We start from the raw sequence: 23,221 nt of genomic DNA, 5'->3' as shown, positions 1-23,221 counted from the left end.
CCCAGGTACTGACCAGCCAAGACTTTGTGGCCACCACCTTTCTGCTTGGTGAGTCCTATAATTTCCTCCAATAATACCTGTGGTCTTTGGTGTTCTTTAGTCCCCAAAGAGGAAAAGAACAAAGGTCATATGGAAATTCAATCCTTAGGTAGAAAAAGTTAATATATCAAAGGTGCTTATATAAAAACTCCAAAAGTTGCACTTGGCAAGAAGTTGAAATCTATAAAAATAGAACATACAAATTCATGTTTAGTAAGCCAGCCTTTGCCTTGCTTTTTTTCAACATGTAAAACACAGGGAAATATCTCTATGTTCATATGCTCCTGCTCCAAGCCAAGTTCCAGTCACTACAGGGATCAATTCTTTTGGGTTAAATCATATAGGGTGAGTAATGACATATATCCCACCACTCTCCAATCTACACTACTATAAGACACCACTTAATGATCACACAGCTTATAGAATAGATACTGTAAAATGGGAAGAAACTTCAAAAGCAAAGAGAAACTGGGATGAGGGAATGGAGAAAAGAAAAAAAGGAAAAGTATATATATATTTGCGTATATATTTGTATGTATATATTTGCATATATATATGCACATATATATAATAGTTAAGATTGTTATACTACTAGTTTCTCTTAGTTCCCTTGAAAAAGAAAGGTTTGGGTTAATATTGTTTGGACAATTAAATGCCTATATCTTGTACTGTGAGTAACTAAAGATAACAATATGCAAGGTATTAATTATTGTTACCCTCCTATTATCTTGTTTTGAAATTTTGTTTTACTATTTTCTCTTTAAAATAAAACAATAAACAATCACACAACTTTTTCTGTCAAGCTTTAGAATCTTCCTTAAGCAATGCTGCAGATATCAACTACTATACCAGTAGATCCCCAGGAGTTCTCTAAACGTATTTTGTTTTTAAACTCAAAGCCCCAGAGGCTGGAGAACAGTATAGAGTCCTGTAGAACAGTATAGAGTCCTGTAGGACATTATTGAGCAAGTACTTTCTTCAAAGCAGGAAAAGCAAAGACTTTGGGTACCCAGGAAAGGGAAGTGTGGACAGGAAGGAAGAGCACATGGCAGAAAAAGGAAGGCAAAGCTAGGTAGGAGCCAGCATGTGAGCCTTGGGCACCAAATTTCTTCATTCTCTGACAGGGCTGGTGAAATCCATGGCATAGCCCCTAATTGTGTTGGTGGCTTGATTATGAACTGAGGATTTTGAAAGGACTGGGTCATAAGGACTCCAACCTTATCAACTGGATTAATCCACTGATAGAATCATAATTTGATAGCATTATTGAGAGGTGATGGAAACAGGAAGTGGGGTTTAGTTGAAGGCAGTGGAGCGTGGGGTTGTGACTATATCCAGCCCCCCTCTCCTCTGGCTTTTCCCGTCTCTGCTTCCTGGCTGCCATGAGGTGAGCAGCTTTCCTCCACCACACCCTTCCCCTTGATATTTCTGCTTCTTCACATGCTTACAAGCAATGGACTAAAACCTCAGAGACCATGAGCCAAAGTAAACCTTAATTCCTTAAGGTGTTTTTCTGAGGTATTTTGTCACAGTGACAGAAAGCTAACTGATACACAGGTGCTGCTAGAGCCCAGGTCCTTTGGAATGTGATTTCTGTCTGTCTGTCTGTCTGTCTCTCTCTCTCTCTCTCTCTCTCTCTCTACCTCTCTCTCCCTCTCTCTCTCTCTTTTCCCCATCCCTCTCCCTCTCTCTCTTTCTCTCTCTCACTTCCATCTCTGAACAGAGCACTACACTACATTACACTTTCAATACAGGGATTTGGGGAATTGCCAGGATTGTCACACATGGACAGCTTATGTGAGTCCAGAAGAGTAACATTGATTGGATTATGATCTATAGGGCTCAGGACAGCCCTTTCAGAGGGAGCAAAGATGTGGTCTGGAGGAGAAGGCTACAGAACAGAAAGAGGGTCTCCTGGTCAGGGCGTTGGTGGAAGTTTAACACCTTCTTGACCACAGACCATAAGACAACATTTCTGGGAATGAGGATTACCAGGTGGTCGAACGATGAAATCCAGGCCAGCCACTTGAGTATCTCCCATGCCTTCAGTAAGGCTGAGCTGAAGGCCTTTCGGTGATGGTACTAACACCTACTAGGTGCTCTAATGCCAGGTGTGGATGCAAAGAAGACCATGATGATGCGGCAACAGGAATGATCAAAACTAGCACCTCCACCTGTCAAATGCCTTTTTAGGTGGAATATATGTTAGATGTCCCAGATCATTTGGCCATTACAACATTTTAATTGTGAGTGGAACCAAAGATAAAATTTTCTTGGGAAACCAACATATATGGCTTTACAATGATTAATTCTTCCTGAGAGTGAGAAAGGAAGTTACGACTTGTGCGTCATACTGAGATGTTGTTTTGCATGTCAGCCTCCATGTGTTTCAAAGTCAAGTAAGAAGCTGGGTGTGGTGGTGCCTGTCTGTAATTCCAGCACCATTTGAGGGTGAGACAAGAGGATCACAAGTTCAAGTCCAGCCTGGGAAACTTATTGACTTAGCAAGACTATATCTCAAGATAAAAAATAAAAAGGGTTGGGATATAGCTCAGTCCAAAGGCCTTGATTTTAATCCCTGGTATGAAAGAAAATCAAACAAATAAGAATCCTTCTTACCTGGAAACTTAAAGATGGTCAAATCCCCATTAAATCAGCATAAAGGGACTCTGACAGGGTGGTGTGCTTTCATGGAATATGCTCAGGGTGTTGATAGACAAGCTCAAGTGGACATTCTCTATGGAATTCCTACCTGCTGATGTAACCAATGCTACCCACAGCCAGCAGGATGAGTCCTGTCTTCTTCGATGGATACTGATGAGGTCTGAGGATGATTTCAATCAGTGAGAATAACAATATGAAAGTGTGCTATAGGAGAAAAGGTGGAAAATTATAAGGACAGGGTACACTGAGTGCCAACAGTACCCATAGTTCTCTCTTTCCTCTCCTTCTAGCTACTTACACACAGCCAGATAAGAGTGCCCTAAAACTTGATTTATACCATGCTCTTTGGATGCCCATGGAACTATTGCTCACTGCACTGGTCTAAATGCCTCTGTCTGGCTACCAAGACTCTTTGGAATGTTCCATCACCCTCACTGATCCTGTTTATTGCACATTGCTTCCCTGTCTAACACATACACACATATGCACACACACAATTCACACACACACAAACACACACACACAGAGATTCCCCAACATGTACACACAGAAGCATGCACACTAATACTCTCCAAAACACACGTCTACATGAATGCATGGTCTATTCTCTCTCTGCCCCATACACACCACACACACACACACACACACACACACACACACAAACAGTCCTCTTGCACCGGAAGAAGGCAGTGTCTCTCATTCTTCTCTATACCTGTGTGCTGCTGCCACTCCCAGGCTCTTGCCTATGTCTCCTCCCACTGTGCAGACCTTGTGTTCTCTCCCCCCATGTTGTCTGAAGCCAGTGCAGTCTTCCACGATGCTGTGTCTGACTCTTCCTCTTGCTAATCTCTCTCTCAGTTCTCCTGCCATTATGCCCTGTGTCATGTAGCACTTACACCATATGTCTGCAAACTGGGGTCGGGTGCAGAGAACACTCCCCAATGTCTCTGCACTCCCCATAGTGTGCAGTGATGTGGGGCTGAGCTTGGCTGTGCTGAGGGTGGGGTTTGCATAAGTCTTCCTCTGAAACCTTCCATGCTTCCCTCTTCCCTGGTTCCACCCCCTCCCCATAACCATCTGCTTTCTCACATCTTCCAAACCCTTACAACAAGATTTTTAACATGACTTAAGCAAGGAAATCCACCTTTAGCACAGAGGTGCTGTAGATTCACGGCTGCTGGGGCTCACACACTTCTTGGTTATGTGGGAAGGTCATGGAGTCTATGAACAATGTTCTTCCACTTACTGAAGACGTTTATGAAGCGCCCTCACCCACTGTCTTTCCTAGTGATGTCCAGTAGTGTTACTCTGTTCTATTCATCACCATCACAGCCGTCTTTCCTCCTTCATTGGCCCAGTTCCCACAGAGCTTTGCCACCTCTTGCACGCAGAGCCTCCATTTTCAAGCCCCATCCCAGGTCCGATCCTGAGCCCCCAGTTGGCTGCCAGCCCTCAGTTACAGTAGTCCTTGGGGTTTGGGAGTGTCACTGTGCTCCTATGCCAGCCTGTGTAGCTGGAACTCCTGTTGTGGCCCCAGGTACCCTTTGCCATCATCCCACTGGGCTTGCATGTATGTAGATGTATCCCCAGGAAGCAGTGGTTTGTTCCAAACTCAGTTAAATTAATGAGGGCCCAACAAGGAGATCAAGAAAACTCTCAGATGACAAGAAATATGACAATTATTGATGGAGTCAGGGTAGGGTAAGAAAGAACAAGTCTTAAGGATAAGGATGGAACTATCGCTAGGTAGACAGGGCCTTCTAGGGTGTCCAGGCAAGGCCACAGCTGGGTGACACAGGACATCTCTCAAGGGCCTTGGGGACGTCACATTTCAGTAACAAAGTCCACAGAAACAGCATTGCCAACAAACCATCTCTTTTCCATACCTGGTCTGGAATTGGTCCTGAATAGCCTGGCTGGCTGGATAGACAAATGGAAGAACTTCCAGGCCCACCCTCAAGTCCTGTACTTCTCTTTGGTCTGGTTTTAGTATGCAGTTTCTGTGAAGTTTAAGGACACAGACTTCCTGGTAATGGACTAGTTTCAGAATGTCTCTGAGCTCCAGATTGGCTGTCACCCAATGGGGGCAATAAACAGGAAGGACTTCCTATGGGTTGCTGCTGAGAGTCAAAGTAAGGGCATGTAAAGAGCTTCCAGGGACCCTTGGCTGTGGTTATTACTATGACCAGGATGACTGTCACCCTTCATGTCAGCAGCGGGCCCAGGGTGGCTGAGCCCAAGGGTCTGGGATACCTGCAGCACCAGGTAGTAGGTATCCCTGGTTTCCATCTCCCCTGGCCTGTGGTTGGCAGGAGGCTACAGCATGCACAGCTCAGACGGTGGGAGCAGAGCCCTCTTGTGCTGTCCTGGGGCCCTTTCCTGCTCACAGCTGGTGCCAAGTCTCATAGGTACGGTGGCCTCAGAATCTTGACAGTACTGGTGACTAATGTCAATACAGACACCATGTTGATCCAGAGACCATCTCCAGAGACAAGAGATGGAGCTGTCTGTCCTACACAGCCATCTGCCTGCCTTCCCTTGGCTGGAGGTGGGAGGATCCAACTTCTATAAGAGCCATTAACAGGCTCATTATGCTGGTCATTGATCTGACAGATTTTATTAACCTCACCCACAATCAGTGGCTCCCAGTTCTGTGCATTAACGATCATTGGGAACAGAATTGCTGTGGAATAATGTAGTGGGTTTGCATTAGGAGTAAATGAGTTCATAGTGATTAATACTTTTACAACAAACAACTTGGGGATGCATGGCTGGTCGCCTTTAGGAGGAGCCTGCCCTTTGCAAGTGACATTCAGTTGGATTTCCAGATGAATTCTCCCTGATGGCTTCTGGGAAATTTACTTCCATGATATCATTAGTGATGGGCCATAGACTGTGGCTTCAAACCAGTTCAAAGGTCTTGAAAAGCACTGAATTTTCTGATTGGGGCTGGGAGCGAGCCTGAGCAAAGGAGGAAGACCACATTGTGTGAGCTTCCTAAATATTAAGCTGTGGTGGATGGAGAGCCCCGTATCACAAATGCACCGGGCTTCCGCTTCACATTCATATCAATTATATAACCTTTGTCAGATGGCACATATCCCACCCCACAAAGGAAGATAAAAAAGACAGTAACAGAAAAATCAAATATGCTTTCTGCTTCCAAAAAATCTAATAATTAGGCTGGGATTGACACAAATTAGAATGCTGCCAAAAAATACTGAAAACAGTGACTCATTCTGTATTTCAATTAACAGTTTCTCAGTTTCCCTTATAAACAGTGAAGCTGACAAAAATTAATTATCTCAGAGGGGTAAAATATTTCCTTCCAAAGTAAACAAAGCATCATGAGATGAGACAATAGTATGTGTAAACAAAGGCAGAGGAGAGTGCTTCTCCTGCTTTGTCAATGAAGTCATCATTTAAGTGTCCCTTTCCAAATGTACTGGGTATAAGGACAGTGTTCTTACCTCCTTTCCTTCTCCTTCCATTACCCATCTCTTCCCCTCCTAATCTTTGCATAATGCCAACTTTTATCTGAATACCTTGGACACAACTACAAGCCTGAAATATTGAGTTCAGTATTAGTACAATAAATGCACTTTAAATTGTCTGGGTGAAAAATAGCCTTGTAGGTAAATACTAAGATTTACCAGCTCACATAACATTCTTTTGTGATTGCATGGGTAGCAACTCAGAAAAGGATGAAAGTATGGTACTTATTTGAGACTTGTCTCTACTCACCCCATCCTAGCAGATAAGTAGGTACTATAAACAGTTTCCCTGGAGAGGGACATAAGTGACAGTGATAATATTTGGCCTGACTGGAGAAAGAGGCAAGTCTTAGTCACCAAGATAACATGGACACTGATAGTTCTTCTCCAGGGTCATGGAGATTCCAGGGGCCTCTACCTGTAAGGACTGATCATATGCTTTTCCTAAGGTTCTTGGGCCTCAGGATCCCTTGATTTTCTCAAGTGAAGGACATCTAGAAAGCCGATACATTTTACATATCATATGAGGCAGGCGTGGTGGCTATAATCCCAGTATTCTGGGAGGCTTGGGGAAGAGAATCACAAGTTCATACCCAGCGTGGGAGACTTAATGACTTAACATGACTCTGTTTCAAAATAAAACAGACAAAGGATGGGAAATGCAGCTCAGTGTAAAGACCTTGAATTCAATCACCAAACAATTAAATTATAATGTTTAAAATATGATCTTTGCTTCTTTCCTTCACTCCATTTCCTGACTGAACTCTCTCTTGTGTTGAGCTGAGTTGAGTTGAGCTGAGTTGAGTTGAGTTGAGTTGAGTTGAGTTAGTTGAGTTGAGTTGGGTTGAGTTGAGTTGAGCTGACCAAGCTAAACTAAGAAGTCAGCTTCTAGCCTCTCAGCCCAGTCACCAAGAGGCTTTCTATTAATGGGCCAACATCACTTTGCCTACTTCTCATGTGCCTTTGTTCTCCCATCCTTTTCTCTGTTTGGGGGACACTTAAGCCCTGATATTGGCCCAGCCCAAACTATGTCCTTCCCTCCAAGTTCTAACATAATGCTTCTGGTTTGTTTTTGGTACTAATGGATAGAGACCTTTAAATGAAAGTTTAATTCACTAACAAGATCTTTTGGTTTTCAAGTACATGAAGGAAGATTTCTGGGTTTATGTTATATTAAATATGTCTTCCTTTTTTAAAGAATGGAAGTCTTCACAAATGTTCCTTGGGGACAAACAGATGGTCAAAACATCAGTTATAAAAAGATGTGGAAATGGAAGCAAAAGCAAGCCTTAATAGAACATCATTATACCCTGGCTTCTTGTGACATTGCCAGATCTTCTTCCTTAAGCTTGAAAATTCCACACAGTAAATAGAGGCAGTGATAGTAGTTTTGCAAATCTGGCTATGGAAGTCCCTGATTCTACTGTTACCATGCATTTGCCAGTAAGAATTCTCTCATCAGTAACTCTGCTGTCCCCACGCCCTGCTCTTTCTGCCTCTAACTTCCCACAGGACAGCAATGAGGGTCTTGAGTGCTCTTCAGGGAATGCTTTGTATCCCAAAGCAGAGATTATGTCTATCCTCTCTATCTTTTACACTGTTAAAAGGGTAGTTCTGCTTCAAGTAAACCTGATATTGGGAAATTAGGAAATGTATACATAGCATATAGAATTTATATCTCTATGTTTAAAAAATTCTTCTACCTACATGACTTGTAGGAATATGTTTTTCAGTCTCAAATGCTGACGTGTAGGAAGAGAATTTGATATGGAAAAACGCTCTTTCCATCTTCTAGGAACTCAGGGTCAATGCTGTTCTGTGGTTAGAGAGTCCCTGTTAAAATGCTTGGGGTGGACTGGAGGACACCCAGCACCCACAGAGAGCACCCAGGCTTCCCTCCATCGCCAGAGTCCTCCTAGGTGGGCTGCACAGCTGCCCAGCAAGCAAGCAGAAGTTCAAAGCCAGCAGTGTTCTTTGCCCTGAAGAATAATAATATGTAGTGCATATTACTCAGAAATGCACCAGAAACAAGACAAATTAATATGTGGATAGATGGACACATTTGTACTAACGTGAAAACAGGCAACTGTGAGTGGTGGGAGCTAAGTGAGGAATGGCATAAGCACTCACAGTTAAATTCTTTCACTCATGCTTTATGCTGAAAATTTGTCATCATAAAGAATGGGGGGAGAAGTGAGTTGTCTTTACTGATCCAGAAAGAGAAATAAATAGTCCTTTGGGCCAAAGAAGTAAAACATACCACCATTTGTGAACTCTTCTGTGGATTAGACAGATGCTTAAATGATAACTTTCTGAGTCATCTAAGAAGTTTCTAAGTGATCTTTGACTTGCTGTGCTGGTGTCCTTGGGTTAATACTTAGTTTCATTAACATCTCAGAGGCCTTTCTTCTGCTAGGAAGCTAGGTAGCTTTGCAAGAGTCCAGTATGCTGAACAAGTGGCCATGTCCATTCTGCAAAGTGAAGGGTGACATGAAAGAAAGCTCTGGGGTCTCAGGCCTAACAGTCAGGAGAACACCTGCCTCTGCTGGACCTTTCTGCTCTCTCTTCCCCCCTGCGGCCTGTCCAGACTCTTCCTCTAATTTTTTTTTTTCCTCTGGTACCGGGAACCGAACTCATGACCTTGCACTTGCCAGGCAGGCGCTGTGCTGCTGAGCTAAATCCCCAGCCCCCTCTTCCTCTGATTGTCTGCTTCCTCTCTTTATAGAACCCTATCTCCCCTCTATAGCTTCTGGCTCATTCTTTTATGCCTCATATCCAACTGTATTTGACTTTCTCTTAAAATGCTTCCCAGGGCTGCTTATTCCTTTTTCTTCCCAAGCTTTACAGTGTAAGCTTTTTCCCAGTCAGATGCATGTTCTGATACAACTCAATCAGGCCAGTCTTCTAAATCAAATTGTCCTTATTCTCCCACTCAGAAAACTTCTGTGGCCCGCTGTGGTGTCTGTCCACCATCTGGACTCCTGTCCTAATCTCACCTTGTCCATCATATCAACTCAACAGACTCCCTTCTATATACTCAAACTGTTTCCTTATTATCTTTTAATTTTCATCTGCTTCTTTCTCTCCAATTTTCCCATTTTCTTTCATTGTAACTTAGTTCTTTAATTTTTCTCTCTCTATTCACTCTGCATGTCTTTGAGATACCTTTCCCCATAAAAATCTACACATCAATATGAGAAGATATGAAAGATTTTAGGACTCAAGGTTGAAACAGAAGTACAGCAAGCAAGAGGCTTACTGAGCTGCTCTTACTGAGACTCAAAGTCAGCAGTAGGTTTCCAGACAGCCAAAATAAAAAGAGACAGTTGGAATAGACATGGATTTTTTTTTCTTTTTAGAGGATAAACAATAGTTTCTTTTAGTAAGTAGCCCAAAAATAAATTTCTACCACTGCATTTTGTTTGGGAGGGGCACTAAATATATTAGTGATTTCAACAGTGTCTTGACAGCAAACAGTTCAGAGTTTTAGATTCCATAAACTAACAACACCCAGATAGCATCATAAAACGCAACCTAATGAATGGGAACCCTGATGGCAACAGGTTAATATTGCATAATTACGTAGAATTCTATGGACAGAAAAGTGGAAAGACTCCAGAAGAACTATTTTTCTCATGCGTGTTTTTGTTCCAGTTATGAGTTGGATGCCTGGCAGTATTTTTATTCCTTGTTTAAAGCCTGCAGTACAGGTATTGTCTACTGTTGATGACATAGAGTTGTAAATGGTGGGAAAATAGTAAAAAATAGCCAGGCATGGTGGTACATGCCTGTAATCCTAGCACTCTGAGAAGCTAGGTCAGGAAGATCACATGTTCTACCCTAGTCTGGGCAACTTAGTGACTTAGCAAGCCCCTGTCTCAAAAAATAGAGCATAAGCTAGGGATGTAGCACAGTGCAAATGTCCTAGGTTTAATCCCTAGTATTGCCAAAAAATATATAAAAATAAAAAGCAACAGTAATGTTATGACCTTTTTATTGCAAATAACAAGCATCACCATGGAAACCATCCCACCTGGCTCTCAGGGAGGTTTGTCCTCAGCCCTTCTGCAGCCCTTGAGGCCATTTCTCTGACTGTGTCCTCCTGAGATGTCCTCTTTCCTGTCCTTCCTGGGGCTTTTTTAGTTTAAATTAGCCCTACACTTCAGAGTTTAAGGAGACTGTTTTATTTTTTCACTGTCAATTTTATGTGTCTTTCCCCCTCCTATTCTCCATAAGACTAGAAATTCTTGGAGGACAAAGCTCTCTTCTACTTTTTTTAGGATTTCCATCTTAGTCTCTGCTTCATAAATGCTTTGACTGATTTTCTTATTAGACAGTAGGATGGAGTTGTCAGTGTGGCCCCAGAAGCCTTAGCAATCTAGGGGCCTGTTCTGTCTCACTTTCATGCATGCTCCCCTTTCTTCACCCTCTCACCCCTCTGCATTTCTCCTGGAAGCCACTATTTCTTCCCACTGACATGTCACTTATGTTTCCCTCTCTCTCTGTACCTCTTCATTTTCTCCCCATCCTCCAGGGCTCCATGAGCCTTGGTTGAATCCCCACCCTTAGGCAGGTGCCCAACCTTGGCTTGCCTGGAGCCCCTGTGTTTTGTCCCACCACATCCTCACAGAGCTCTCTGATACTGACCAGGGCCTTCAGAGACAGAAGCAACTCGAGCCTTCGGGTTATCACCACTCGTCCTCCAGGGCCAGTTCCTGTTGGTAGCACTCATGAATGTGTCGGGACAGTGAGGTAGAGAGGTACGAAAAGGCAACTGCTTAGTCTGGGAAGCTAACCTAGACCAGCTTGCACCCAGGATGGTGAGTCACACAGGCAATCTCACTTCTGGATTTTCATCCTTATCCCTCCTTCTGGCTGCAGATGGCACCTCAGGTCTTAGAAATTGGTTTGGGGGTTGGGGGGAAGCCTGGGAACAAGTGTGACTCCTGGGAAAAACTAAGGGTTGCCTATATCACAGCAACTAAACTATAGGCTGAATGAATGTGCCCTTCATGTCCGAGTCAGCAGCTCTGCAGGAAGCTGGAAGCCACGCGGCTGGCAGAGGCTGCCCTTTGTCTAGCTGGGACTCTATGGTCTGGGAACCTCCACTCAGAGGCTGGGCCAAGTGGAAGCTTTGTTGGATGTCTTCCTATGCCCCCTCCTCTTCTTCAGTCTGCCACCCACTCTTCCTCCATGCGTTTTCGCCTGCTCCACATGGCACACATGGAGATTGTTTTAAAGACAGACAGATGGGCAGCTCTCTAGAAATCTGCTCCAAGTTGGAGGGAGGAGATTGTTCTTTTCAACAAAGAAGTCTCAGGAGTACAAGGATTTGCTCTTGATTTGGAAGTACTGTATTTCATTCCTTTCTCTCCAATATCTTATCACCATGTCAATAAAGGACTCAGAACATGTAGGCAGCTCCTCTCCCTGGGAGACGACAGTAATTCAGGGATGCACCGGATAGGCACTAGCTTGAGGGCAAAGTTCCAAGCCCTCCAAGTACTAGATCTCACAACAAACCCATTTCCACACATGCTCCTTTCTTCCTGTGTTAATCGCCTTTCCATCACTAGACCAAATGCCTGATATGCACATCTGCATATAGAAAGTCAATTTTGGCTTACAGTTTCAGAGGGTTCAGTGCGTGGTCAGTTGCTCCATTGCTTTAGGCATGTGGCAAGGCAGATACAAGATTTCAGAAGGGTGTGGCAAAGGAAAGCTGTTCACCTCCTGGCAACCAGGAAGCCAAGAGGGCCCAAGAGGCAGCAAAGAGGACACCAAGGACCAGCTATAGTCCCCAAGGTCATGTCCCCATGACCTACCCAGACCAATCCAGAAGTGTGCTTTAGTAATCTCCTAGGCATCTCTCAAGCCAACTGAGTTTATGATCAAGATTAACACCTCACTGCCTCTGGCTTTCTCTTGTTGACTGTCACGGTATTCCAAAGGGACTCACTAGCTGCACTAAAGAATGGCAGTTACTGACTGGTGATTTTCCCAGATCTGAATCATGAGGTGACTAAAGATTAGTCTGTGTGTGTGCGTGCATTTGGGAACACATGAGCACACTGGGGGACTTGCCAATGGAGAAAGGGATGGCTCTAGTGGGGCCAAGACACCAAAAAAAAGGAGAAGTTGTCCTAGGAAATGTTCTCATTCAATGCCCATTAACCACAATCTTATAAGACACAGCTCTGTTTCATCACTACAGGCAATTGAAACACATAAGATATGGTCTTTGCACTCAAATAAATATTAATGAATTTAAACATATTTATAGCAACCCTACAGTGTCACCTCAGGACCAGGCTAATGCTACACCATTATGGGACAGCAGCTCTGCAAAGGTTAGGCAGTAGTAGGCACCCAGGGTTAACCCTTGGAATCTATAATGAAAGAGAGCAAATTATTTGTTTAATTCAAAGAGTTGCTTCCTTTTAGGAAAGCTTACCCGATGAAAATCTGTCAGTTTTTAAAAACTGAAGGATATCTTGCCAACAGTTGGTTGTTCTCCTAAGCCCAGCTTGATCATCTCATAGTGTGTCACCAAACTGTGTTTTTTTATTTCATAATAAGAGTTAATTTTAGACAATTACATATCATGGACTATTTTTTGAATTGTGACCATTTTTTCTTGCTGAAAAATCCAAAAAGGAACAAAATAATAAATAAAGGGCTGTCTATAGACTATGACACTGAAGAGGCCCAGTATGTTGATTCATATATGAGTTTGGAACCCTGGAGAAAAGTCTAGTTCAAAATGGAGATTTGGGGCCACCTGAGTGTGGACAGACTTTTTTAAAGTGGAGGTAGAAGGGACACACACAGCTTTTGTAAGAGTAGGAATAATAGAGGATCTGAGTAAATGCTGAGGAGCCAGAATCCCAAGGTCAGGGTTTTTAGGCCTCTGCACCACTGACATTTTAGAACAGATTATTCTTTGTGTTTCAAGGACCATCCTGTGCATTGCAAGATATTTAGCAGCATCCTTGGCTTCTGTCCACTAGATGCCAGTAGCATGCCCTTCGCCCTCTAGTTATGACAATCAAAACTGTCTCAACATTGCTAAATGTCCCCTCGAGGACAAACCCAGTCTCAGTTGAGAGTTCCTGATTTAAATGACAGGCAAAATAAGAGCATTTTGCTAAGGAAACTGACAGCAGTGGACAGTAAGTCCAGAAGTAAGGAAAAGAAGCTATTTCAAGAAAAATGCAGTCAAATGTGTCCAAAATTGAAAAATGTTAGGACACAAGCACTGAATCCACTGGGTGCGGAGACAAGAAGACTACAAACTATTTGTCCTTCCTTCCAGGCTGAGGTCTGCATTCCTTATCCAGGGCTCTGGACCTTGGGCTCCAACTTCCTATGAGCCACAGACAGGGGTGGTTAGCAAGGAGACATCACAGCCACCATTGCTGTCTCTTCCACAAACCCCAAGTGTGGGCAGAAATCTTAAGTCTGTGAGTGTAAAATTTGGGGACCTACATGCAGGAGAAGTTGGTGACAAGTGCACTTGCTCAGAAGCCCTCACACTGTTGAGAACGTATGCACCACTGGCTACCGAGGCAGACCTCCCGCCACTCCTGTTCTTCTCATGGTCTTCTTTGGGAAACAGAACAAAACCTCTCCAAGGGTCACAAAACCACTTTGTGCCACAGAACAATACACTGTGGCTTTTAGGAGCTTGGACAGAGGTCTGGGACACATAAGCTGTAAACGCACAAGCTTTCATGCTGGACCAGTTTGTACTAGAGGGTGTTCAGGCTTCCCTCTCTGAAATTATTGTGTACCTTTTAGTTTCCAAACCTAAAGCAAACAAAAGAAAAAAACCCTGTGTGTGTGTGTGTGTGTGTGTGTGTGTATGTGTGTTTCAGCTTTCGAATTTGAATTTTCACTACTAACATCAGTTCCTACTAAGGGAAGTGAAATACTGAAATTGTCCCTCCATTTATGAGGCTTATTGTTAAATCCTGCCCTTAAAATGAGAGGATCCTTGAAGATAACTGAACTGTGAAAACTTTAGACTCCAGAACAGCCACCAAGAGCTGGTTCTGTCCCTGCCCATGAAGTTCTACACTCAAGGAGTCATTGTTAAAAGACATGAAAAATGCCACTACTAACACTTTGGCCATTAGTATGAAACCCTGATTGGGTGTACTCAGATGTCTCCCAGGACCCTGCTGGCTGCTGGTCTGGCAGTAACAAAAAAGAGGGAAACTGGCCTTTCACACACTTCTTTTAGGGGGAGGGCTGTTCTACCATTTCTCCTCCCCCTTTCCTTGAGCACTGACAGCTCTTCTGCTCACCTCGATGATCCTTTATTCTTCTTCTTCCTTTCAGCCTCTGCCATTCTTCCTCCCTGATCCAGTGGCCTTTTGAACACTCTTTGGCTACCTGAATATGCAGTGACCCTAATAACACCTGAACCCTGGTGGTAACAGGAAAGGGTAAATCTGGAAAAATATCTGCCACAGAGCAGCTCCTTGGCCCCCAGCCTGGATCACAGCAAACGTCCTTTCTCCCTCCAAGAAATAGATGTATTATTGTTATCACTGTGCATTTCTTTGAACATAAATCACTAATATGCCACCACATGTCTCCAATGTAATAGTCAAAGGCCCCAGCAATAATTCAAGATACCAGGAAATGCTCTAGAATTTTCCTCACTGGTAACTTTCTGTATAACAGAATATCCCTAATATTCAAAGCATGAAAGTGTCATCTTTCTGTGTAAGAGAATATCCCCAAAATTCAAAACATGTGAGTGTCAACAGCATGAAGCTGATCTCTTAGCCATCAAAGTCTCTTGGCCCTTGCATGCCCCGCTTTGCTGCAGGGGAGGAGGTGACGTCAGTCAAGGGCACAGAGAAGCAATGAGAAAAAGTGAAGATTTCCTTCATTCTCTTGCGCAACAGTCTTCATTACATGACCTAACTCTTCATGTCAGGTGCTGCAAAGTGTGCGCAGGATGAAAAGACAAACAAATAAGTTCCTGGCCTCACAGACTTGACTGTCCAGTGCATGAGACTTTCTACAAACAAGAAAGCACATAGGTATCAATCACGTGGTGCTGATATAGATGACAGGGTGTGGCAAAGCGGGTTGAAGGTGTGGGCGGGACCTGTCCATGCTAACATCCCAGGACAATGCCAGGACCCCGCATGTAGAGCTTCTCATGAGCTCCCAGGAGACACAGACAATATGAAGAAGATCAAACTCCAGGAGGAGCTCACTCTCCTGACTCCTCATAGTAGCCCACCTTGTGTTGCCTAGCCACAGGGTGAAGTTATACTTTTGCTTTTGCCTCTTCATTTGCTCTTTCCTTCCCCTCGCTTTTGAGACAAACTTTTGGCACCATTTTTGGCTTGTTTCATCCAATTCTTTGTTCAAGACAAGAATATTTTTGTTTAGGGTACATATTTTTAAAGGAACTACCCAATTTTAAAGGAGCTACCCAATAAAATATCTAATATTGCTGTGAAGAAATACAGAAAATAATCTGTATCAGAGTACTAGTGGAAGTACATATTTTATGCCAAGAAGTCAAGGAAAGCCTTTCCCAGGTCATGTTTAAGCTAAATTCTAAAAGATAAGAACAAATCTGAAAGAACAAATGGGAAACATTCCAGGCAAGAACGATAGCAGGAGCCAAGGTCCTGAGGTAGGCATAAGATCCACAGGAAAAGAGGAAAGCCAGGAACAGATAGGACACAACACACCAGGATGAGAGAGTTTCAGTCTAGGTCTAACATTAAGCTTGGTAAACCAGGTGGACCAGTCCTGGTTGGCCACAGAGACTTCAAATTTTATTCTGAGTGAAATTGGAATCCACTGGTGAGAATTAGGAAGGAGAATATTTTGCAGGATATTTTGCTGCTCTCTGGAAAAGGTCAAGAATGGAAGCAGGAAGACCAGATTGCAGATATTGCACGGTTCAGATGAGAGGTCAACGTGGCCACAGATCTCTGCTGATTCCAGAGATTACTGAACGGCTTCACTATGAGGGTGGTGAGATGAAGGGAGATAACAAGGTCAAGGCAGGTTTCTGTCTTGAGCAATGGGGAAGAAAGTGGTTTCATTATCTGAGATAGAAGAGCCCAGGCTAAGTTTGGCTGGGACAGCATACTATGTCCTGGACATGTTAACCCAGAGAGGTCGGTGATGCTTGTATATGAGTCCGTAACAGCAAGGCCGTGTATGCAGGTAGAGATGCAACTCTAGAACTCAAAGAAGGTCTGAGCTGCACAGTGACCCATGCAGAGAATGACAGCCATGGGCATGGATGAATGTGAGCTCTAGAGGAAAGATCATGGCAAAGAAAAGGCCCAGAGCAGGCCCAGAAGAAAACCATTACCTGGAGGGCAGACAGAGGATACAGGCAGAGAGGGAAGAGCAGAAAAACAAGGGAAATGTGGGTCAAAGGAGCCAAGGACATCCAAGGAGGGAGATGTCTAGTGTGTCTGATGCTGCAGAGAGGTGAGTAAGCTGAACTAAAACAGGAGCCCAGGGGCTGGGGATTTAGCTCAGCGGCAAAAGCGCCTGCCTGGCAAGTGCAAGGTTGTGAGTTCGGTTCCCGGTACCAGAGAAAAACCAAAACCAAAATAAATAAATAAATAAATAAAAATAAATAAAACAGGAGCCCTGCATTGGTCAATGTGGAGACAGCTGGGGAGTGGAAACAGACCATATGTGCAGGTCTTGGGCCATGCTGCCAGGCTTTCCTGTTAAGAGACAACTTGCTGCTTGCCTGAGCTGCTTAAATGACGCTGTCTGCTCTGAAGGGAACTCCTAATCAGCCCAGCCTGCTCTTGTCATATGATAATCCTTGCAAGGACAAGATCAGGGATCAGAAAAATGAAGTGATGTTGTGCAGTTCACCTGTGCTTCAGGGGGTAGGAGGAACTGCTGTTCTGTCCACATCTCCATTTTCATCTTCTCATGAAACGTCAGTTCCAAAGACTGGACTCTAAAGAAGAAGACTCAGAAAAGTGACCAAGCAGCAGGCTATTGTCCTGCTCCTAGAATGGCTATAAGCTAAAGGGACAAGATGGCCCAATTTCATTTATAATTATATAGTGGTTTTGACATGGGATAGTGGCTTCACATCCGGGCATTTGACAGCTAGCATGGGTCTGGGGAGGGTGAGACCTGAGAGTTAGCCTCTGCTTAAGTCTCCCAATATGGGAATCCCAATGAATAAATGGGACTTGCATTCCAGCCTGCCCCTCATGAAAAGGACCAGGTAGTTCTGTAGGTTTGTGCACACACCTCCCATGCTGACAGTAGGGCAGTGTACTACATCCTGGGGACATTATAACTCAGTCCTGAAACTTTAATAACATACAAATTAAACAAACACCATCCACCAAAATGGAAAAAATACAAATTTATAGATAGCTATTACATTGCCCAGCATGGAAACTAGACAATTTGATCACCTCCAGTGATCTTGTTATGATCATGAGCTTTGTGTTAGTTGCCACAAACCCTCAGGGCCACTTTCTCTGGGGAAGCTGTCAGGATCAGGAGACCACTCCATCCACCAAATGCATACTATAATCACAATTGGTATTATTAAATAGCAGCCGGTGGAATAAGCCTTAGGGAGCTGTGCTCCTGTCTCTAATAAAGGGTTGAACAAAATGGATTATTTATTAATTCTCTTTCTTTGCTTAAAATGAATATTCAAGAAACTTTGCATTTTTCTTTCAAATGTGTTCAGACGGTTCATGTTGCCTCCCCCCACTTGTCCCAGGTCTGACAGCAGTATTGACCAGAATGGCTCAATTAGAAGTTAGTCATGTAGCAGATCTGTACCTTCAATAGCAGCAAAGGCTTTAATGCAGGATGCCATGCAAGTCTGTACAAAAGGTATTTTCACCAGGAGCCACTTCCATATTAGTTGGTTCAAATCCACCCTGTACCACTTGTTTTTGCTGTACCCTGCTGTCACTAGGGTAACCTCAGGTCATGATTGTGATTATTTTTTTCCCTTTCAACTTTGCCTTCTACTGGTGTAGAAGTCATATATGCCATTTTTGTTATGACTGCAATTATTTTAGAAATATACTATGGCTATGTAATGTGGTAATGGCTAACATGCATATTTATCACTAGCCCCACCTGGAAACCAAAGGGGCCTGGAAATTGCTTAATTCCAATCACCCTCTCCCAATTTCTTTCTTGTCCAGGGCTTCAGTTCATTTTAATTTTACAACTGACAAATGACTGCTTTGGAGAGTTCTGTTCTCCCTTCTAAACTCATATTTCTTCTTTCTGAAGTGAACTCTATAGAATTGCTTTTAGGGAATGTCTGTGGGTGGTGAAGTCTGGTTTAGTGTCTGAAATATCTTTTTTTTTTTGTATCCCTGTTTTAGGAAATACTTTGAGTAAATAGGTTGACAGCTTTTTGTTGTTATTTGCTAGCACCTTGAAGCAGTTATTTCCCTTGTTATCTGCTTTGTGGTTGTTGAGACCTCAGCCACCAGTCTAACAGTACGGTTATCCTTTGGTATGCAAAGGAGACTGGTCCCAGGACCCCTTAAGATACCAAACTCTAGGGATGCTCAAATGCTTTATAAACAGCAGTATATTGTTAGTATAGAATCTATGTACATCCTCCCATCTACTTAAAATAATCTCCAGATTACTTATTATGCTTAATGCAATGTAAATGCCATGTAAGTATTGTATTATACTGTACTGTATTGTATCTTTGTATTGTATTGTATTAGGGAATCACAACAAGGGAAAAGTCTGCACACATTCAGTACAGATGTATCTTTTTTCCCAAATATTTCCTGTCTATGCTTGGTTGAATCTGCAGAATCAGTACTTTGACTGTGGGATGATAGTTTTCTAGGAAACACATCAAATTGATCTGACTGCATTCAAGATCTTCTCTTTGTCAAATGTGTCCGCAGTGCCACACAAGTGGCTAGATGAGAGTGGCTTTGGTCCGTCCTAATCCTGGGTGGAATTTTTTTTTACTTCTTGAATCTGTGGATTCATTTTTCATAAACTATGGGAAATAATCAGTGATTATCTCTTCACATATTGCCTTTATATCATTCTTTTTGTTACCACTCCTTCTGTTTCATTTTAGATTTTGAGAATTTGGATTATTTTCTTATCTTTAAGCAAACCATTTCTTGAAGTTAATGTTTTATTAAACATTATAGGTGCCTTTTTCTTGTAATGAAAGATTTTTTTTCAGGTCACTGTTCCATCCTCTCAGCCCTAATGGAAGTCACTCAGGACTGTGTTTCCATGGCAAATGGTTAACTTTCTCTTTATGTTAATGGCTGTGGGTATGGTTCAGAAGCTAGCATGAACTTTATTATCATGTATCAACAGGGTACATTCACAAAAACAGGAATCCACCCAGGGATTCTCAGGAGGAAAGATTTAGAGGCATAGGCAGCTGTTGGGAAGTATAAGGAAGTGAAAACAGGGAATATTTAGTTAGAAATGACTGATTCCTAGGAGCTCACCAGAAGACACTGCCCATGAATGTCAGGGTGTCATGAACTGCTGCCATTGGTCTCAGCTATTTGTTACATGAAGAATGCAATATATAGGTGTTTGTCTAGAAACCTCTGCTAACTTTAGCACTGCACTTTTCCTACACATCTGTTTTTCATGGCCACTAGATAATAATGGCCTCTCTTTCTCTTTTACATCTTATGAAAATGCCTCTCATTGCATCTCTTGCCTGGAACTTCCTCTGCAATGCAGAGGAGGATGGAGAAGAAGCAATAGTGATTTCGAGTTGACGTTGGCTTGGGATAGGCTATTATATCTCACTGATAGTCCTGTGTGTTACCCCCATTATTTTATTTGCTTCAAATAACAATGCTGAGGCTTAAAGGATAGTAAATATGTGTTCCCTTTTCTAAAGAATAATACCCAGAGAGATTTATTAACTTGTCCACAACCATGAGAGCAAGACAATGGCAGGAATGGGACTGGAATCAAGCTTTTCTGCTGTGCAAGCAAATTCTTTCTTATGAAATCAAAGAGAAACTTGTAGAAAAAATTGGAGATCACTCATTTTTGAAACTTGGACCTAGAGCTAAGAAAGTCTGCTTCCACTCGCCCCAGTGTGAACTTTATTCCAAGTAGTAACCCCTTCCCCTGAGTTAGCCCAGGCAGACACGTCACACACGTGCAGGGACATTCATGAATATGTAATTTCACTGAACAAATGATTCAGATCCCGCTGACTCATATCTACAGACGATGGGGTTGTCTGCAATGTTCTAAAATTTACAACCTCAAAAAATAAATCACTAAAACTCAGCACCCTCCCATTGGACATGCAACTCCATATTCTGGTTGTCCAATCTCATTTCACAAATATTTCTTAAGCACTCTTTTTTTTTTTTTTTTGCCAGGCTTACAACTACTGTGATCACAATGAAATTTTAATGCTACTGACTCTGACATTAGGTTAGTGAAGTCTTATTTTAAAATATGTCAGAGAAAGTATGCATATTAATTAAAATGTTCCCATATATAAGCCTTAAACTAGACTCCTGGTGCCAATTGGAAACAAAAGCCCTTTATTAAATCCTACTTGATAGGTTAAGTATTTTAATATCTCTGCCAATCATTGCTACAAAAGAGTACTGTTGAACAAGAAGTGGGTAAAAAAGTAAATCTCATCACCGGGGGAAGTGCTAGCATCTTGTATCTTACAACAACAGCAAGAATGGCATTTGCAAGCAGTGGCCATGCCTCACTCTCTCTTGGTTGCGCCATTATCATCAGGTTTTCACTGTCTTTTAATACCATCATAATTAGCTGACTCTTTGAGTGGATAGAGGGAGTGATCACCAACATACTTGGGGGAGAGTTTTGTGTTGATGGAAGTACTCTCTAAAGGCATGTGGGGGATTTTTGTTAAAGGATTGCGGGAACATGAATGGCGCTCACTATAGAATCCTTGAGCGTTTAGAACAGAACCCCAAATCTGAGAAGAGCTTTTACTCACATTTGCACAGACTCTGGCAGATACCTCTGTTTCTCCAAAACTCATCTAAACTTTCTGGAGAAAGAGCATTTCTCATCTCCATTTCCCACTCCTCTTTAGTTCTACTCTAGCAAAAAATTTTAGAGGAAACGAGTTAATCCAGCAAACGCATGAAGATGGTGGCAGAGGGTGAGGCTGGGTGTCTGAGTCTACTTTGTGTTGTTATAACGGAATACTACAGACTGGGTAGCTCACAAAGGACAGAAACTTCTCTTACAGTTCTGAGGATGGGCAAGTCCAACACTGAAGGATTTACATTAGTGAGGGTCTTCTTGTTACATAATCCCATGATAGAAGATGGAAAAGTGAGGGGAAAAGGAAGAAGGAAGACCAGAGGGAGAGAGAGAAAGATGAAGAGAGAGAGGGACAAGGACAGGGAGCGAGACTTGGAGAGATGAGCCCATCCTTCTATCAGGAACTCTCCCCAAGACCATTCAATGAGATTTTATTAAATCCATTTAACCCATTTCTGAGAGTGGGGCCTTCACGATTTCATCACCTCTTAAAGTCCTCACCCCTCGATCCTACTGCACTGGGCATCACTTCCAACACATGAACTTCGGGACCACATTCAGACCATAGCACTGGAGTAAGTAAACTGGAAGTAGGTTGAGAGAATTGGTGAGATGGAGGTGGCAAAGCAGGGACCTTACTGGTATAAATGGATTGAGCTCATGGATTGGGAGAGATGACTAAAAGGAGGAGCGGAGTATTCAGAACCTCAAGACACAAAGCATCGGAGAGCTAAGAGTCCATGGTGGTATAATTATACTTGTCCTCATATTAGAATCCCCTCAGGATTCTAATATGAGGACAAGTATAATTATACCACCACAAAGACTACCAGACAATACCCTACAGAATTACTCTAGTGGGTGGTAATCCAAAGACCTGGAGGTGGGAAGGAGACAGAGCAGCTGGATGAGCTTGAATTCCCAATTAGGCACAGGTGGCTGCAAGGTGGGCAGAGGAGATGAAGAGGCCAGGGAGAAGAGATATGGAGGCAGGGTGAGGGCCTGTTAGCAGCTCCCTGGTCACAGAAAGGATGGGACTCCACAGCTGTCACAGCTTCTCCCTGTGGGGTGATTAACCCAGTAGAAGTGCTATGGAGGGCTTTTCTGAGCTGGTTGTCTAACCAGGAAGAGGGTGCCTGTCCATGCAAATCTGGCAGAGCATTCTCCCCACCCACTGCCCAGGCTGCTCTTGGACATTCTCACTTGTATCTTGCGACTATAAGACTTTAGCTCTTTCCTACCTACTTAGATTATTTTTGTCTCTTGGTATTTCACAGAGGTCTAGGAGCTTCAGCGATGAGTTTCTCCTCCCTGGTTGTTCTCCAGCATAAAGTCACTCTTCCCTTTGGGGTATTACACATCGTTGCCATGGGAGTGAGGACTGCTTGATTCACACAGAAGAGGGGGTGACCCACCTGCAATCCTTCAAGGTCCCTATGTGATTTCAGTTACTTAAATTCCTAGAAACTTCTCAGAAGACATCTACATTTTTTTGATCACCTTTGAAAACTTTTGACCTTGATTTAGGAATTCAGACTTTTTTTTACTGAGATGCCTGAGTTTAAAAGTAGCCCATTGATAAACAACAGAGAATCGCTGCATAGTGGAATTCAGAAAGCAGGCTGCTCTTTGGCACACATTAGAAACTCTTTGAATTGGGATGAATTGGGATGAAAAGGGGGTAGAAAAAGGTGCACTTGTGACATCCTGGTTCCTGCTTTTCAGAGAGGAAGGAGGAGAGCACAGTGACTGCTTGATTGATTCTAGTTATAGAAAATCATCAGTGACCTGGTAATCCTCTGGCAGTTCCTTATTAGCATTTTTTCTGTTTGCCCTAAGACTTCCTGAGGGGAAAGATGGTTTTATAGTTGTTGTTCAGGTAACCTGACTGCCTAGTCCCACTTTAGCTTCCAATTTCATGTGGACCTTTAGGCATCATTTCGCTTCTCAGCATCTTCCAGGTCAATGCAGGA

General features: G+C 43.0%; 1 protein-coding gene across 5 annotated transcripts in view; it reads right to left on the bottom strand.

Moving 5' to 3' along the window:
* Adtrp (androgen-dependent TFPI-regulating protein) overlaps window positions 1-23,221 on the bottom strand; it is a 102,198-nt gene that overhangs the window by 33,583 nt on the left and 45,394 nt on the right. For all 5 annotated transcript variants that reach the window (XM_005398823.2, XM_013521869.1, XM_013521868.1 and 2 more), the window contains exon 5: window positions 2,792-2,907. In XM_005398823.2, the coding sequence (XP_005398880.1) occupies window positions 2,792-2,907 (116 nt within the window). The remainder of the gene's footprint in view (window positions 1-2,791; window positions 2,908-23,221) is intronic.

This window comes from Chinchilla lanigera, unplaced genomic scaffold, assembly GCF_000276665.1.
Source record: "Chinchilla lanigera isolate Chin_1 unplaced genomic scaffold, ChiLan1.0 scaffold00064, whole genome shotgun sequence".
In the NCBI taxonomy this organism is placed as follows: domain Eukaryota; kingdom Metazoa; phylum Chordata; class Mammalia; order Rodentia; family Chinchillidae; genus Chinchilla; species Chinchilla lanigera.
This window is presented reverse-complemented; position numbering and strand designations above follow the sequence as displayed.